The 17,545-nt window shown below is 37.9% G+C and overlaps 1 protein-coding gene across 5 annotated transcripts in view; it reads right to left on the minus strand.

Annotated features, from left to right (window-relative positions):
- The window catches only part of GRIN2A (glutamate ionotropic receptor NMDA type subunit 2A), a 163,839-nt gene that overhangs the window by 14,738 nt on the left and 131,556 nt on the right, over positions 1–17,545 (minus strand). For all 5 annotated transcript variants that reach the window (XM_090151239.1, XM_090151238.1, XM_090151234.1 and 2 more), the window contains one exon: positions 9,931–10,118. In XM_090151239.1, the coding sequence (XP_090007365.1) occupies positions 9,931–10,118 (188 nt within the window). The remainder of the gene's footprint in view (positions 1–9,930; positions 10,119–17,545) is intronic.

The raw sequence follows: 17,545 nt of genomic DNA on the forward strand, positions 1-17,545 counted from the left end.
GAAGCAGAATAGACAAGCACTAGGGCATTTTAGGAAAGGCATTTCACAAATTTGCAAGAGATTATTCAGTTTCGAGTTAATTCTGAGTTTAGTTTTGTGCTTGTAGCATGAATTGAACCTCTACACCTGAAAAAGGCCGTATGACTTCTCCCAAATTACAGTGCTCAATCTTCAAAACTCCTCAGCACATCCCCTAAGAAGAAAGTCAATTTTATGAATATTTAAAAGGCTTCTAAACCAGGAAATAAGCACAATAAATTATTAATTGTAACCATATGGATATTGCACAATCAGTACATAGCTATTTGGGGGTCGTTGTGCACTTCTACATCTTGGAACATCTGGATTTGTTTGGTATATATGTACACATGCTAAACCTCAATGCACTATTCGCTTTGTCCATCTTTCAAGCCCTCCCCAGGGTCTATGAATAAAACTCACAGGCAATGGAACAGAAAAATATTCAAGTCCAAAGACAGTGATATTTCTGGTTTGGGCATTTGTAGCTGAAGCTCTGACAATCAGCTCTCGTTATTTCCCACAAGAAAATGCACATCTCCCAGGATTGTCAAACATCAATTTGATTTGACTGCTGTGCCCTTTTACAGTTCATAACAAAATTCAGGGAGGACTTTAAACCTCTTTTTCATTAGTTTCCCATGTGTTTCTTCCCTTTGGCTTGTACATCTGAAGTGACTATTGATAATCCAGTAACCTTTCCAAAAACATCACTGCGGAAACAAACCGGGCTTGTTTGAGTTGAGACAAGTAGCAGCGCCCTGGTAAGCTATGAAGAACAAAGCATCCCAGGGTCTCACAGATCCTGCTGTTATAACAGCCCTTTCATTAGATCTGATAGTGACAGAAATGACTGTTAATTAGTAGCCAAAAGTAATGCAGTGCAATTTTCTAGATCATAAAGCACTGTGAATCATTGGACTGTCATGTTTATTAAATGATATTATCTAGGAGTGGACAGATTAGGCTGGCATTGTAGTGTATGCATCTATAAATCAATCATTTCCAGTGTGTGTGTATATACATACATGTACACATGTGTATACACGCAGACACGCAGAACAGTTACTCCTTTAGCTGTAATAACACTTTGGCACAGCTGATTCTACAAAACTAGCAAAAAAAAAAAAAAAAAAAGCCTGATCTTTTTGTTGTCCCTCTTGTCCATTATTTGTTTTATATCCAAGATATTGATAGAATTGTTCCAGATTTCAGTAGCAAAGTACATCATGACACTACTATGTAGATTATAGCATGTTAGCTATATGATAGAATAGCACAATATAATAATGCTTTATAAGATATATATATATAACAATGCTATATAACATAGCATTATGGCACAAGTCTATAAAATGAATGGTTCCAATATATTTGATAAAATAAAAAAAAAAAAACAAAAACTGGTGTTAGTTTCTGTTTAACATGGTCACAGTACAGCTTCCCTGCAAAATTCATAGATAACTGGTGCCTACAGTAAGATATATATAAATATTTTAATTTACATAGCCATATATTACATAAGGTCTGCCTCATTTACAATGTAAGACTCAGTGTAAGCAATTATTATGTTATTTTTTTTTTTTAATCTCAGTGGTACTGGGGGGCTGCATTACTCACTTACAATGCAGTATGGCCCTCTCAAACAAACTGCAGAATTCTAGCTCTCAGTGGCAGTTCAAGACTATTTACAAAGTTTTTGCAAACAATAGAAAGGTCCCTGTAAATTTCTCTCGCGTTGGTTTCTATGTCTGTGGTGTGCTTTGCTTTGGCTCTATTTACACAGAAACAGCTGTTTGGCTGTGCTGACTCTGAACATCCCAGAAGTGCTTTTCTGTCTACATTTAGTGCAACACCTCTAGCTTATCTGACAAGAAAAACATTATCCAGACGCAGACAAGATACAGATCAAAGGGTAGAATTACACTTTTCCTCATCACAGCCTTTAGCCTTTTTTGTATGCTCTGACCCTTCTGCTATCCTGTCTGAGCTGAAAAGCATGCTCCCCTTCTGCATCTTGTATCACTGCCCCTTTCCCTAGAGAAATGTCAGGGTGCTTTCTGGGGCTGCTAGAATCTCCATTCCTGGCTCAACCTCTTGCAAGGCCCTGCCATCATTTCTTGGTTCTCAGCTTTGTTCATTAAGCACCTTCCCAAAAGAGCCAGCACCTTCCCAAATGATGGCCCAACATGCTTAAAGCTGTTTGCCTTATGGAATGTTTCACTGGTGCTATTTTTTCTTCTGAGTGTTTCATCCCCCACATCTATACCTGCAACCAGGAAGAAGCACACGTACTAATAGTCACATTATTTATCAAAAGCAAGCAAACAAACAAAAAGCCCCTCTCATGGTTCTATGATTTTTGGTTTGGCCCCACAAACCAAGCCTACATAAGCCATCATTCTCCACATTCACTTACAGAAAAGTAGTTTGGGAGTAACTTTTTCTTGTTTGTTTTTTTAGGGGAAAGAACAGCTTTTCAACATTTGTCTGATGTGTTCCTCCTACTTGGTTAAAAGAAAAAAATGCTTCATTATCACTCAAATAGCTCCCTAGTTAAAAACTTGCCAGAAATAAACAAGCACAAAGTTTTATAATTACATCCAAAAAGAGAACAAAAAATGATGATAACCTTCTTTGCTGCTTACTTAAAAAGTAAGTTACAAAATTAACTTGCTGTTCCACTTCAGTGAAGGAAACAGGACTTCTGAAATCTGAGCATCCTCTCCCCCTTCTTCCTGAGGATACGAGCATGGAGAAAAGGGACAGAGTGCAGAATCTAACCCTGTATCTTCCTGATGCCAAAACCAATGTGTTCTTCCATAGCTCATAAATAGCAGACACCAAAAGTGCTGCAGCCCTGCTAGTGCCTCCATCTCTATGCCCACAGACACAGAGCTTTCACCCTCCTCCCCAGAATTGCTGAACAACACCAAAAAGCACCACCTCAGCTACTGCAGTTGTGGGGAGAGCTTTAGCCTGGTAGAATCACCCCAAAATTGAAGCATGATTTCCTTTCTGTGATTTTCACTCTTGGGAAGCAAGCCAAACCTGGGCTGGATTTTAATGTGACTTGGGAACACAGCCAGACTAACCACAGACTCGTGGCAGTCCAAAATATCACACACAAGTCCCAGGCACTGCATGCTTTTAGAAGCTGTGCTGCATTCAGCCAGCTCCTGGCGGGGAGCAGGCACCAGCAGAAGTTTGAACAGGGTGTTTGATGGAGGGAAATGGAGGAAATAATAACTACAGAGATATGACTTCAGAATTGACTCTACACATGAGAAATGCCTGTCAAGAAGCCATTAAATCAAAGTTATGGGAGGGAAGAATAAGCAGGTATTTACAAACAGTGGTGACAGTCAAAGCCAAGTGGAAAAGGAAACAGGAATGCTGCTTGTGAAAAAATCACTATTTGGTTATTTCACTTTGCTACCTTCTCTGCAAAAACCTGTCTATCAGATAAGCAACCTACAATAACTTTACAATACTTATAAGTGAAAAATCTACTGTTTTATCCTGATTCTCTTTTTATTCTCAAATGATCAAAATGTTAAAAAATGTTTTAATTTTTTATATGCATTGAAGCCTATATAGAGCACTGAGCTATTAATGTTTTCCTTGGGAGTCCGGTGTTCTGCTCTACTTTAACCCCATAGGCTTCTACCCACCCTCCCTGGGATGCTGGAGATAATCACTGATGATTCACAGGCTGCCTCAGCTACTTGCTTAGCTACTCTGGGGGAATTTTTCATCAAGTCCTTACCTTAATTTTCATCTATTTAATTATTTTACACAAAGAGAGAAGAAATCTATTTCATATCCCTTCTGGATTCAAAAAAAAAAAAAAAAAAGAATTTTTGCTTTGTTCCACCGGTGATTTACAGCAGCCCTCTGGTTTCAGCACAGCATGCAGAGCCACAGGCTACTGGTAGTCTGATGGGTGCAAACTTGCACACAGTTCTAACCTGAGTTTTCCCTCCTCAGCCTGAGGAGCAAGCATGCAAAGAATAAAGAAAATCAACATATACAAATTGGAGATCTTGAATAAAGGGGTTAAATACATGTGTTCACATAGGGCAAATGTAGGGCATAATGTTCAAAAGTCTGTGGCTATGCTCGCAGAATCATCTGCTTTTCATGCTGGATAAAGGGGACAGTTTTCAATTTGGAGACAGACACTCTGGAGTTAGCTCCCACCAGCACCAGAGGAGGAAGGCAGCACTCCATCATCTCCAGACCCCAGTGTGAGAGGCTCTTTACCCTGAACACAGGAGTCAGAAGCCAAATGGGTTGGTGTGTGTTTGGTTCAATAAGCTCATCAGTTTCAATCTGACCTAGTTATGTGAACCATACAGCGCACTGCATGTAGGATATTATATAAAACCACCATGACCTCTTGAATTCAGCCTGGAACCCCCAAAACAATCTCTTACCATGGGAATTTTCTGAGTTATTTCCCCTTGTAAATGTAGTAAGAGGAACACAGATGACTGATAGTGATAAACTTATGTTGAGCTAATGACTGTGCTCTGCATGCCCCTATTAGTGACAGATGAATTAACAAAACTGTTAAGCACGACTTTCAATATTACAATCCCTCTCACTCCTGTTCAGCTACACAAACAGCCTCCTCTTATACACTCACACTCTCCAGTCACATTTGTTCCACCCACTGCTTAAGGAGGACACTAAATATATAAACAGAAAATCACTGGGATTGTGGGTGTATTCTGCCTAAGCAGCACGCACTGAAAATATGTCCATATAATCACATATGTATTTCCTTCTTGGTTTTTAACGGCCAGCATGAGTCATTCTGCTACACTTCCTTCTAACTGAGATTTGGAAGGTTTATGCTAAAATGTGAAAAAAAAAAAAAGTAGCAAGGCATTTTCCTCTTCCAGATGTAAGGGGGCAAATCTTATTTCCACAGTTACCTATTGCCACTAAGGAGTGGGAAGCAATTATCCACCCAGGAAAATGATTCTTAGCGCATTAAGCTATCCAAAAAGCACATAAAGATTAACCAGAATTTAAGGGTATTAGGAGGGGGATAACAGACTCTCTGAAGAAATTCAAACCGGAACCAGTTTTCTTCTTTACATCTTTGTGTCTCTAATTGCTGTAAAGGTTACTGCTTTGAGGGTTACAGGCTTAATACAGCTATACAATCTGTCCCTCTTTTCCTGGGGATCTCTTCCCAGATCTCTGGTTGAACTGAGCTCATGGCCTGCAGGTAGCACAACAGGTTACAGATCCCCCTCACATGCACTTGGAGCTTCATCTTGCCAGCTGGCTGATATTCTCCCACTCCTCTCCATACTTGCCCTCTTTACGCAGCATTTTTCTATCTCCCGTTTCCAGCTATTTCTGCATGCATGCGTGCCTTTTATCCACACAGCTAAAGGCTCCCTGCTATCTTTCACTCAATCCTATCCGCCCTCTGAAGCCCTTTTACTCTCTTAATCCCAAAGCAACTTTGTCTTTCTCAGTGCAATAATCTCATTTAGTCAAAAACGCCAAAGACAGAGAAATAAAAGTCATTCTGCTCCAAACCATAAATACATGACACTACAGAAGATTTCAGAAGCAACATCTTGCAAGGCACTCTGCAATATACTTTTCGAAGTACAGCTCTGCTTTACTTCACACCGTGCAGCCCAAGCTGGAGCAGCTGGCTGAAAGTTTGTAATGTTGAAGGCTGGAGGAACATGTGTGCCATGCAGGAGCTTAGCAGCTATAGACTTTGAATTACTCAGCCTGTGTGTTTGAGCATATACGGAACTTATCAAACTGCAAGCTAACACACTAAAAAAGCAGTTGACAGCTTCTAGGGTGATGCACTAGATTTTGGGCATGTCAGACTTCCCAGCTGCTCCTTACAGAGGTTTATAAGAGAAATCAAAGCATGTATCATGCAACTCTTCAGTACACAACGTCTCTGTTCTGACACACCGCTGTTGTTGTGGGCGAAAGATCCAAACAAAATGATGGTGCTGTTTCTCAGCAGCTGTATCGTTTTGTTGTTTTGGAATTTTTGGGTGCTTCAGCAGAAGACTGAGAAATAGTCCTCTGTGTGTCAGTACAAACATTTTTATTTCTCAGTTAAAAAGATGAAAATTTCCTCTTGTGGCTATAGCAAGCAAAAAAATTAAGTAAATAAAAAAGCACAACCAGCACTGTACTTTAGAGAATTACCTGGATGATCCACTATTTCAAATGAAATCACAGATTCTAATTGTCAACTGCAATTCTGCTCAGGTAATGAGATGTGATTTACAGATAGTCAGAACTACAAAACTGGAAATTCACTGAATAATTTGCTTCACCTGTATCCTTTACACAAGAAAAAGAAACTCCTAAGTCAGTATATCAAGTATATATCTAAGTCAGTGATCCAAAGTAATTAACATTATTAATAACAAATGCATATTTATCTCAACTTCCAACGAAGTGGGCAATGTATATGAACTTGCACAGATCAAGTGATCAAACAATTTGGAGATAACTGTGTTTGCAGGTATTCTCTATTCTTCAAACTTCTGAGCAACTCCTTCCCATGTTCCTTCCCCATCTCTCCTTTTCTCTTGATTAGGATAATAAATGTGGCATCCTGTAGCCTGATTCCTTTCCACTTTACCAATGTAATTGTCATCTGGCAGTATTAATCTGCCCACCCAGCAGAATTGGTTTTAGGATCAGAACCCAACTCATGTAGATACAAATAAGTCACTCAGTCTAAGGTTAAAGCTATTTCTAACACAAACCTATGTCCCTTTGTATTTACCTTAATTTTCACCAGTGCCAACAAAATACAAATGACAATTCAAAGCTATTCACTTCAATGCAGAAAAAACACTGTCTTGTGGGATGAAAAGTTTACTGAAGGTCAGTAATACTTGAGTTTGATGTTTTACATCAGTGAGGGAGAGCAAAAAGGTTCCTACCAACTGTGCAAAAAACTTCCTCCTGAATGTGTATGATTTGGGTATGATAATATCCATTATGGAAGAGGCAAAAAAAATCACAGTGGAAAGACCTACATAGAACAAAGAAGATTCTAAAAACACAGTTCAAGATCTCAGAATGAGGTAAGTATAAAAAAGGATTGAAATCATTTTTTATATCACTGTAATCTTTTAAACAAATCTTTTAAAGAAATTACATGGTCTTATCCAAATACCTAGCAAGTATCACCCAAAAGGTTCTCTCTTTCACTCCTTCACATAGCAATCATATCAATAAATGGCATCTTTTCAATTAATTAGGATTTTTCTTACACTTACGAAACTCATTAGATTTACAGTCATTCATTGAAACTATTCCGTAGAGATGAATATTCTATTACATACACCAAATAATGATTCAATACTGCCAGTCACTTTGTTGTTTTATGGGCATAATAAAATCAGCAGAGACAACAAATGTGAAAGAAGTCTTTCTATTTTCATTTTGTATGCTTATTTACTTAACCAACCTCATTCAGACTTCAGTGTGGATTTCCCAGGAGTTTCATCCTGAGATGAAACTTTCCACTCAGACATGTTTGCTTTTAGTCTGGAAAACTTCAAAGAGATTTTTAGTGATACAGCAAAATGACTTTGGCCTGAACTCTGGATTCATCCCTTCTGATTCATCAAAACAGACTTACATAAGTTCATGGCAAAAAAGATTATTCATCAAACTACAGAAGTTAGGCCTTGTTTACAAATATCAGGTCATGAGAGTTCTAGGCAATAATTCTTTACATTTAATTTCCTGGTGTTTTGTTTCAGCTCACCTACAATATGCTTTACAAAGCAGTAGAAGAACTTTCAATCTCAACATTATTCTTTGTATTTACACATGTATATAATTCTGAAAATTATCATCCAGATAAAATGAGATGAGGCATCAAACAATTACAGGACTAAAAGAAACACACCTATTCCTCCCCATCATATATCACCAACTGCTATCCTCTTACATAGTGCCCAGACAATTTTCCACACAAGATTAGAGGTTTCTTAAAAGAGAAAGTGATCACTTTAGCATTCATGGGTTGTTCAGAATTCTGTCTAAACATATTGAAAAATACCACTGAAAAAATGCCCCCTTCATAATCTCTGTGGCTGCATACAAAAGTTTTGCTCATCTTCTGAAGTAATCTAAACATTGATGAACGTGGGAGCAGTACTTGCATGACAAGCTTTTATTCATGACAGGTTATATGTATCAAATGCTATTCTGTAAATTATTTTTCTGTGGAAGCTCTAATATCAAGTTTTTTAGACATCCCAATTGTTTTATTTTCAGCTACTAAAAATGGTTTAGGGAGACAAACATTCGTATGCTATGTAAGTTCAAAGGCAAAGCATAAATACATGATAAGATTTTTCCCTCTTCTTTCCCACCTATTTTGTTTTCTCCCTGATACCAGGAGACAAAGTGACATGTATAAATGCATTACTTGTGGTATTTTTAGGATTTTTTTGTTGTTGTTATAATGGAACAGCTTCAAATAATTTCTGTTTTGTTTATTTTCTTTCCCTTGCATTTCATTTCTTTTTGCTGGATGAGGAAGTTATCAAAAATAATGAGAGTAAGCAGGAAGAAAATGCAAGGTGAAAAGAATGATAGTCACAGTGATGCTCTGGCAACATCTAGAGAGGTTTGCCCATAACTGAGAAAGACCTCAGATCCTCTTTCAGGCTGTACCAGCTTTTTCTCCCTTAGTTTGGGACAAATATTTTCACTTCTCTAATTCTGTCTTCCTATTACAAGGGGTCAGAATTACAGCATCTAACACTTCTTAGTACTATCACATAAATAGAAAAAATATTATATTCACAAAATACTCAGAAATAAGAAAGCAAAGACTTTAGCCAGCTAATTCCCACCACATAAGAGAATATGTCAGTGTGGGTGATGTATTCATTACTTAGCAGAAGCGAGCAATGTTTATTCCACAAGCCTCTCTAAATTCAGCAGATCAATAATTGTGACTTTAGTATTTCTCCTTATACACCAGACCAAATCCATCAATAATGATGACTATGTCTCTTTCAGAGATTTAGTATTATAACAGAAATAAAATCCATGTGTTTGAAGACTGTCTCCAGCTTGAAAATTACTGTCTAAGGGATTTTTGTTGTTTGTTTTTTATCGAACAGGAGGCCACCAAGCTAAGGTCCTGCACTTGGCAATTTAAACTGCCCTCTAATACAAAAATTTACTCTATGACATGTTTTAGGAGTGCATTTCTTTTCCTATGAAACCCTCTATTTCACTGTCAAAGAATGTAAAGTGAACATATATATCTATGTAAAAGACTCAAAAGCATAATGTAACACGTACCACACTGATCTGAGGGAGGCTTTTAGTCAGTTATAGTCTAAGGATTTTAAGACAAGTTATAGTCAGTCTTTCTCTCTTCTTGCCGTAAGGAAGATCTCAAAGAACTTGTCAATGAAAATAATCACATTAATTCCTCTACCTACAAGACAGGTATAGAAGAGCTAACTTTGTCATGCTGAAAGATAACTTGTAAAAGTAAAGGTAAAAAAAAAAGGTAAAAAAAAGGCAAAAAAAAAATCGTCAGGAATTTCACATAGGCAAAAAAAATAAAAGAAAATAAATAAATGTAGAAACGCTTTTTAACATTGAGGCCAACATTATTTTGTGATGCATACGAAAACTCTTTCTGAAAATAGATGCAAGTGTCCTAGGCAGTGAGGTGAGTTAAAACAGAGTGGAAGAGAATTCCTGTCTAAACACACTGAGAAATATTTTACCCATTTGTTTACAACGTGTTTCTTTCCATAAAGACTGTAAGAGAAGGTCAGTAAAATTCTCAGAGTGATTAAAACTGAATTAACATTGCGTACTCAGAAAAAGGAAAGGAAAGAATAAAGCTTGGTTCCCTACCATCTCCAACAAATTGAAGAAGGGCTAGATCAATTTGTCTCTTCCAAGGTGATCCTTTCTGAAGTGCTATTCCATAGCCCGTAGTGGCAAAGATGTACCCACTGCCTATTGTGACAAGTTTGCAGCCTTCATCTCTTCCAGCCTTGTAATTCAGCACTGCTGCATCATAGATGAAAGCATCCAACTTCCTGAAATAAAAGAAAACATTTTACAAACCAAATCATTAGGGACAGCTGTTGTCAGACTTCTTTTGTCCTTGATGTTAGGACCCTGTTGATTATCATACGGGTTCTTTGATATCATTAATTACATATCCTGCCCTTCTGTATCTAAAATTAACAAAAGGCATCTATTTTAGTGAGGGGAAAGTAGGACACATAGTTTTGCATTTCTATTTTAAGGGATGCGGTTAAAAAATACTGAGAGCAGGAGAAAGCAAGCTACAGAATGTCTTGCCCTGTTATCTTTGTATCTTTGCATCCCACCCAACATGGATAATAAAGATACTTAGATGCAAAATGATCTCCAAATACAACAGAAGTGATGACAGAGAATTTAGAATGAAACTTACAAGAACGATTTATTTATTATATAACGAATAAGACTGAAATTGTGGCTTAACCAGTTGTCCCTACACACTCTTCATTTTTCTTTCAAAAAATAAATGACGAGGTGGAAATGAAGTCCTTGCTAAAACAGAGGAAGGTATCGAAGCATATCTGATAGAGCTATTAAATTATACTGTAAAATTATCAGAAATATTTATTTATCTTTTGAAGTTCCAAATATACTATTTGTGTACCTGAAACACAGCAGGAATAAAAGAACGTGTGGAAAAATCCAGATCTTTCAGCTTATCTACCTACCATGTAAGAATGGAACAATCTGATTCTTTAAGATATACAGCTAACACAGCAAAACAGAGGGAAACAGAAAATCGATAAGGAAAGAAAAAGAGAAGGCATCTTTCAGGGAAAATTTTTAAGAAGCACTACCAAGCAAGAGTTAGGTAAAACTGGGCATGGCTATTTCACAGATGAAGCCAATAAAAGTGTGCATATATGCAGAGGAAGCCATTTTGAAAGGCAGTCACTTGCCAGCAGAAAACTCAATCAAAGGCCTACAGAAATATTTAAAAAAAAAAAAAGAGGAAACTTAAGCATGTTTTGTATTACTGCCCTAAATCCATAACCAAAATATTTAAGATGTGTAACAGACACACAAAAAAAAAACCTAGCAGAATACAGAAGCGACAAGAAAAAAAATAGCGTGATTGCTCAAAACCCACCTAAATTATGCACTAAATAAGTTATTAGTTCTTTTAAACATCCCTTAGGAGTCAGGGGAGGGGGGAGGACATCGCACACAGCCGGCAGCACAGCTGTGGGAGGAAGGCTCACCACCCATCTGCCCTCCTGGCACCACAGCTCCAGGCGCTGCCCGCTGTGCTCTGCCTCCAAAGGGCTGCAATACATTGCTATGGCGCGCTGCTGAAATGTTCTGAAGGGATGCAAATGACAGAGGCTGGCAGAATGCTGTTTATAAACAGTTGGGACCTGTCTTCGTGGAAAGGGAATTGTAAAAATAAATTCACTGTGGCACAAACACACACAAGGGCATCAACTGCAGTTATGTTATATCCATACGCAGTCTGTACCAGTTGTGAATTCTGTGGCTCTTCAGGTTTTGAAGTCACACTTGTCGCTTATCTTCAGCTGTTTTTCATTGATAAAGCTTTTCATTTACATTCCCAGATCAGAGCAAGATGGAGGCATATCAGATTTTGGCTACTGACAGAGAAGAAACACTTCTATACATCACACAATTCAATGTTTGTTCTTAAATATTTAATCAACAGAGCGATGCAGTAGCCTAACTTTTGCAGATCAGATAGCAGAACTTTGACACTAGAGAAAAAAAAAACATATCTGTCTCCTGTGATATCAGAGAAGAATGAGGTTTCTGGGAGCGATGAAAAAGTGAAGAGCAAAGTTTCTCTCACTTCTTTCTGCACTTTATTTCTCCCCTGAGAGGATATCCACTCAACAGTCACCATCCAAGTCATCAAATCAAATATAGCGAAGGCAGTTAATTTGGAGAAACAACAGGTGGCTCATGCCACCACTAGAAGAAATAGCTGGACCATCATTTCCTTTGTTTTTCCATTCTTTTCTAAAACTGAGTTGACTTAATCCTCAGCACAAGCCCGTTAGTGTTAAAAATCTGACTGCTCCTTCATTAAAATGGGTAACTTGATATGAAGAAAACAATTCTTAAGCATCTGGAAGATGGTGTGTCACAGTCTCAGCCTGTAAATGAGATACAGCAGCCTAGTGGCATAGGCAACAGAAGTGGGATGGCTGGGGAGGAGGTGCTGGGGCAGACCCCCATGGCATCCGTTGCAGTGGATGCACAGTGAGGAAGGAGGGAGGCTCTGAATGCAATGCTTTACCTTGGGGAACTTTCTCTCTGTTATGTCTAGAAGATCACAAAAAATACCATTATGTAAACTGATTTAAAAACATGAGGTACTTTTCTGACAGAGGCTGAGGGCTGAAGGCTTCTGCATTGCTGCCCAATGCCTGAGCTGTAAATCAAAAAATCGATTGCCCTGAAAAAGTCTTGCTTTCTATAAATACAAGCTCATATTCAGAATATATTTTCTCGATTTCCAACATAAATCTTATAACCTCTCAAGGCTTAATTATCTCTTCAGTATGTGCTGATTACAGAAGCACTTTTCCTTGCAAAGCACAGCTTCAGAACACGATGTGCCCCTGGAGTATGGGCAAGGAGTAAGCCACAAATGAAACCCTCAAAGTAAGGGCAAATGGCCTCTTCCATCATGAGATGGTAGACTCCCTGACACACTGAGTTGGGAAGAATTTTCAAACAACTTTAAATGTTTCTCAAGAAGAGCTTATGAAAACTGAGGCAGCAAACTCTAGGCAGGTCGAAAAATGTGATTCTTTCTCATTGTTTGCAGAGGTGGCAGTGAGCATAAGCTCCAGGATAAGAGAAAAAGCCTGAAAGGCTCAGAGCCTTGCACAAACCCCAGTCAGGTAAAGATGAATCAATTAACTTGTAATTTCAGTGCAGTTGCTTCAGGGGGCGAAAAGCTTTGTCAGATTGTGTAGGTTTAAATAAACTGCTAAGAATTAGAAGAAAGATGGAAGAGAACAATAGAAACCGGAATGCAGCAAGAACAAAGATTTATAGCTGCCATGGACTAGCCAAACATGCCAGGCTTCTTTAATGAACGTGGAGGAACAGGATTACAGTCTTATGACTCATCAGAGCAACTGGCAGGTTTGTAGAGTTCCTCTGAACTACTGCAATAATCCTGAATAAGAGAGAAAATAAACAGTTTGGAATATTTATGTAAGAAAGTCTACAAAGGCAAACGTCCTTCATTACTCACCAAATACAGAGAAGACTGGGAAGGGGGGGAGAAATTTAGCTCATACAGCATAAGAGAATAGCAGGTGTTAGAAAATTATGAATTGGAATAGTTCTAAAATAACCCCAAACATTACCTAATGTGATAATTTGAAGTGTGAGATCTGTGAAAAAGAAATGCAAACAGTCTTGTACCTAAACATTTACAAGTCAACAAGAAGCCTAAGAGTTGAAAAATCAGAATAGCTACTGCAAAAACCTTTTCTCTAAAGTGCTGCTGTACACATTCAAAAGAATGCCTGTGCAAAGAAAATTCAACTGAGAGGAAAAGGTAAAGAAGAATAATTTCTGTAAAGCTGAAAACTGCTTTCCACTGTAAGTCATTTTCCATTTGCACACACTTTTCACCAAATTCATGTGATGGAAATTGAAAAGCAGGATTAGGAAAATGCCTCTTTATTAGTTACGGCTTCTTCCTCAAGAATAAAAGTATCATTCATTTGGAAAATGTTATTTTGCTTCCTTAGCCAACTACACGATCCTTCAGGGATTTTGTTTTTCTGATGGAAAGAAAATGGAATAATCTAAAATGACAATCTGTTCAGTAGTTCTGCAGACACAGAGCAGTAATCAAGCGCACCAGAAATCAACCTCTTTCAATTACTTTGTGTCCTACTACGACCTGCGTTGCAGTATTCAGAAAATGAGATGGATGCTTTTATGCAGTCCTGTTTTTTTCTTTATTGTTCTTTACTGTCATTCACGGAAGTCTATGGAACAAATAATATTGTGTTTGCATTGAGAATCAGTGGAATTGGAGCAAGACTGAAGTCACTTTCCAGCACTCAAATAATACAAAAAAATAGTAAATCCAAACATACAATATCTTCAGCAAAATTAATTTCCTGCTAAAACAGGAGGGTTCACTTGTCAGATTCAGGGCATTAACTTTAGAATCAATTTTTTTTCACTCTCATTTCCTTATGTTTTTTAACACCTCAAATATGTTCTTTTCATGGCCACGGAAAATCTGTGTATAGTTACTATCACAGGTTTGACTTACATAAAAACAGAATGCATAGAATATATGAATCACAGCAATTAGCTGTGCCCTGCATTTTGCTGTAGACACTGTTTCTCTGTGATTTTTTTAACATTATTTTTGAAGTGTCTTTTAACTTAAATGTGCATCTTCTGGTTTATTATGAAAAGTTTATTACAGAGAGTGTGATACCTGCTCATTAAGGCTCCATTCCTGTCCTTTCAAAGGACAATATTTAGAATTATTTTCTTGTTACAAGTCAGTGAATCCTCAAAACAATAGTTTTAACATCATATGTACTCTCCCCTTTCATCCTCCTCATCCCCAAGAACACTTATTTAAGCTTTGTCTAATAATGATTTTAGATATAGAGCTCATTTTCAAAGCATTCTGCAATAAAACCCATCGCTTTCTAGCTTTTTGCTTTTAAGAATAAATCACATCATCTGCAAAATAGATTCATTTATAAGTAGCAAAATAGCGTTTATCATTTGATTTTAGGGAAAAAAAAACATCAGCATATATTTTAGAGATCATAAATACCACTGTTGGGAAGGTTTGCAACAGCAAAAACACTGGTTGCAATATATGATAGATTTACAGATTTTTTTTTTTTTTTTTAAATCCACTGAAGGGATAAAAGGAAGTATGTCAAGAGAGCACAGTGAGAGACACAACCTCATTTTTGCATCTCTAAAACTGTGTCCAGGAGTCTAATGCCAAAAGGTCACCATGTAGTGGCACAGCAATCAGGGAAAGGAATGCTGCTCTGAAGAGGAAGCTTCAATAAAAGTGCTCTAAGGTGACATTTTGGCATTACTGGAGCAAGAGAAGCAGATATTTAACCTTTAGCATGAAGAACTGATGATTTCCTCTATCCAGTTTTGACAAAAAAAGCATTTCAGGCTATCTGATGGCACTTCATCACCCGCAGAGACTTTATCCTACAGCACACATTCAGCAGCTCTGCGCAGATCTTAAATTCACATCCGCTGGATGGATTCTTTGACACCTTGACATAACCAATTCAACAGGAGCTAATTTAACAGCCACCTCCCACCACAACGCAGGTGAGCAAAGTTTTATCCACTTAACTGATGAACTCATTAGCAGGGAACGGATCTCACTGTCCTCACTTCAATCTTCACACAGAAAACACAGGCACAAAACCCAGAAGAGCAGGCTCTTGAAGACATTAACACCATGCTGCACAACCTGAGAGAGTTTGGGGGCTCTGCCTCACCTGTCAGGGAATCTCAGGCTGTGAACCTGCCAGTACAACATGCCTGTAGTTACCTGAGCAGGCATTTTCTCCCCACGCTCACAGGAGTTTGTGTTCCCCATCCTCCGCCCACCTGCCTGCCTTGTCCCTGAAGCATTTCCCTCAATAACAAAATAATGGAAAATGATGGATGCCTTTGTGAGTGCTTAAAGCAGTGGAATATTGTGTCCCATTTCAGGTCACGGCAGCCAAGCAATGAAGTGCTTGCAAAGCATCGGTTTATAAAAACACAAAATTTGAAAAGTCAAGTAGGGGGAATATATTTTTAGATTAAAGGTTTTGTCCCAGTTATAATAGCATAATGAAGGATGAATTCAGCACATTTCACCAAGCACCTGATCTCATCCCCAAATCAAAAGAGTATTAAAACTTAGAATAGCTTCCTCTCAAAAAAAGAGGGGTTAGGTGGAATATAGTTCCTTTCACCTGCTCATTCATTTCCAGGTTCTTTTAAATTTTAAAGATAATTGTATTACCTAAGAAAAAAGTAATACAGACACAGAGAGTAATCTTTTTAAAAATAAAATAATAAATCAAAAAAGCATTCAGGTACTGAGTAATGGAACTAGAAATAAATGACTATAAACCACATTTTTCCTAGAGGGAAGTTGTTCTGGATAAGCTGTTAGGAGTCAACATTTATCTTACAGCCATGAAGAAGATCCTGATGATGTGAGCCAGCTTTACAGGACATGATGTTTTCAGATTCTGTTTATAGATAACGTGAAACCACTGGGGTATGAGTTTCCACAGACATTTCAGTGAGTGCTTTCTCAGATCCTAATAACCATCTACATTCCAATTTTATTGTTTTCCTCTTCATCCAAACCTGTAAGAACCAACCTCAGCCCCTAGAGTCCTCTGGAACAGCACATTAGGTCCTACCAGACTACTATAATATTTTGACTTTTCAACAACTGACCTTTCCTGTTTTTCCTCCATCTCAACCACATTTAGTAATTTCTCCCAAATTAGCTAAAAGAATCGCTATATTTGTAGTAAAAGTCAAAGAAAAGTGTGAAGAGTCTCAATTGCAAATACTGTAAGGTGTTGTCAATCAGATCCAGTCAGAAAATATTCAGCCACTAGATTAAAAGTTTAAAAATTTATGTCTGCTGAGCATTTCTTTGAGTTCCGGTTGCAAGCTGTTATTACCTGCCCACAAGAACGGTGAAGAGCTTGTGCTTTTTATCAAAAATTCACAGATACAACTCTTCTCTCAAATTGGTAATTTCTCTCATTGCTTTACTCCTCTTTTTAGGTGAAAAGGAACAGAGAGAATAAAAACTAGGAAGTTTTTCCTTTGATGAAAAATTGATAACAATTATTTCTGCAAAATAAATTGAAAACAATGGGAAAAAAACTTGGGCTTGCATCCAAGTGAAGATGTCAGCTGGCTGACCAAAAGACAAGGCTTTCTTTTTTATTATTTCTATTTTAGATACACCACCACTTTAATTGGCAGATGCAATTAAGAGAAAGACCTGCTGGGCACAATCTGAACTGTGTTCCAGCTGACAGAAATGGAGATGTTTGCCTCCTGGTTGTGCCTGCAACACACTGTGGAAGCTGCCAGCACAGCCTCTGACCAGCCTGTATCTGTTCAGTGAAGAACAGCGTGCAGGGCTGTGAACTGGACACGATTTATAAGCATTATAAACACAACAAAAATCCAATTCAGGCCAATAAGCTTAGGGACTGAGGGTTAAAAGGACATCAGTGCCTTCCGGGGTTTTCTCTTGCACTTTCTCTGCTTAGAAACACTTCATGCTTAAATTTTTTTTTAAAATTGCTTTTTTCAGATGAGAACGTTTGTAGGAGTGAGGGGAATAACTTGTGTGAGGAAGTGCCACTCACACTGTTGGATTAGCTGCTTTCAGGTGTTTCTTCTA

This window comes from Phasianus colchicus, chromosome 16 (genome assembly GCF_987193195.1).
Source record: "Phasianus colchicus chromosome 16, bPhaCol1.hap1.1, whole genome shotgun sequence".
Lineage (NCBI taxonomy): Eukaryota > Metazoa > Chordata > Aves > Galliformes > Phasianidae > Phasianus > Phasianus colchicus.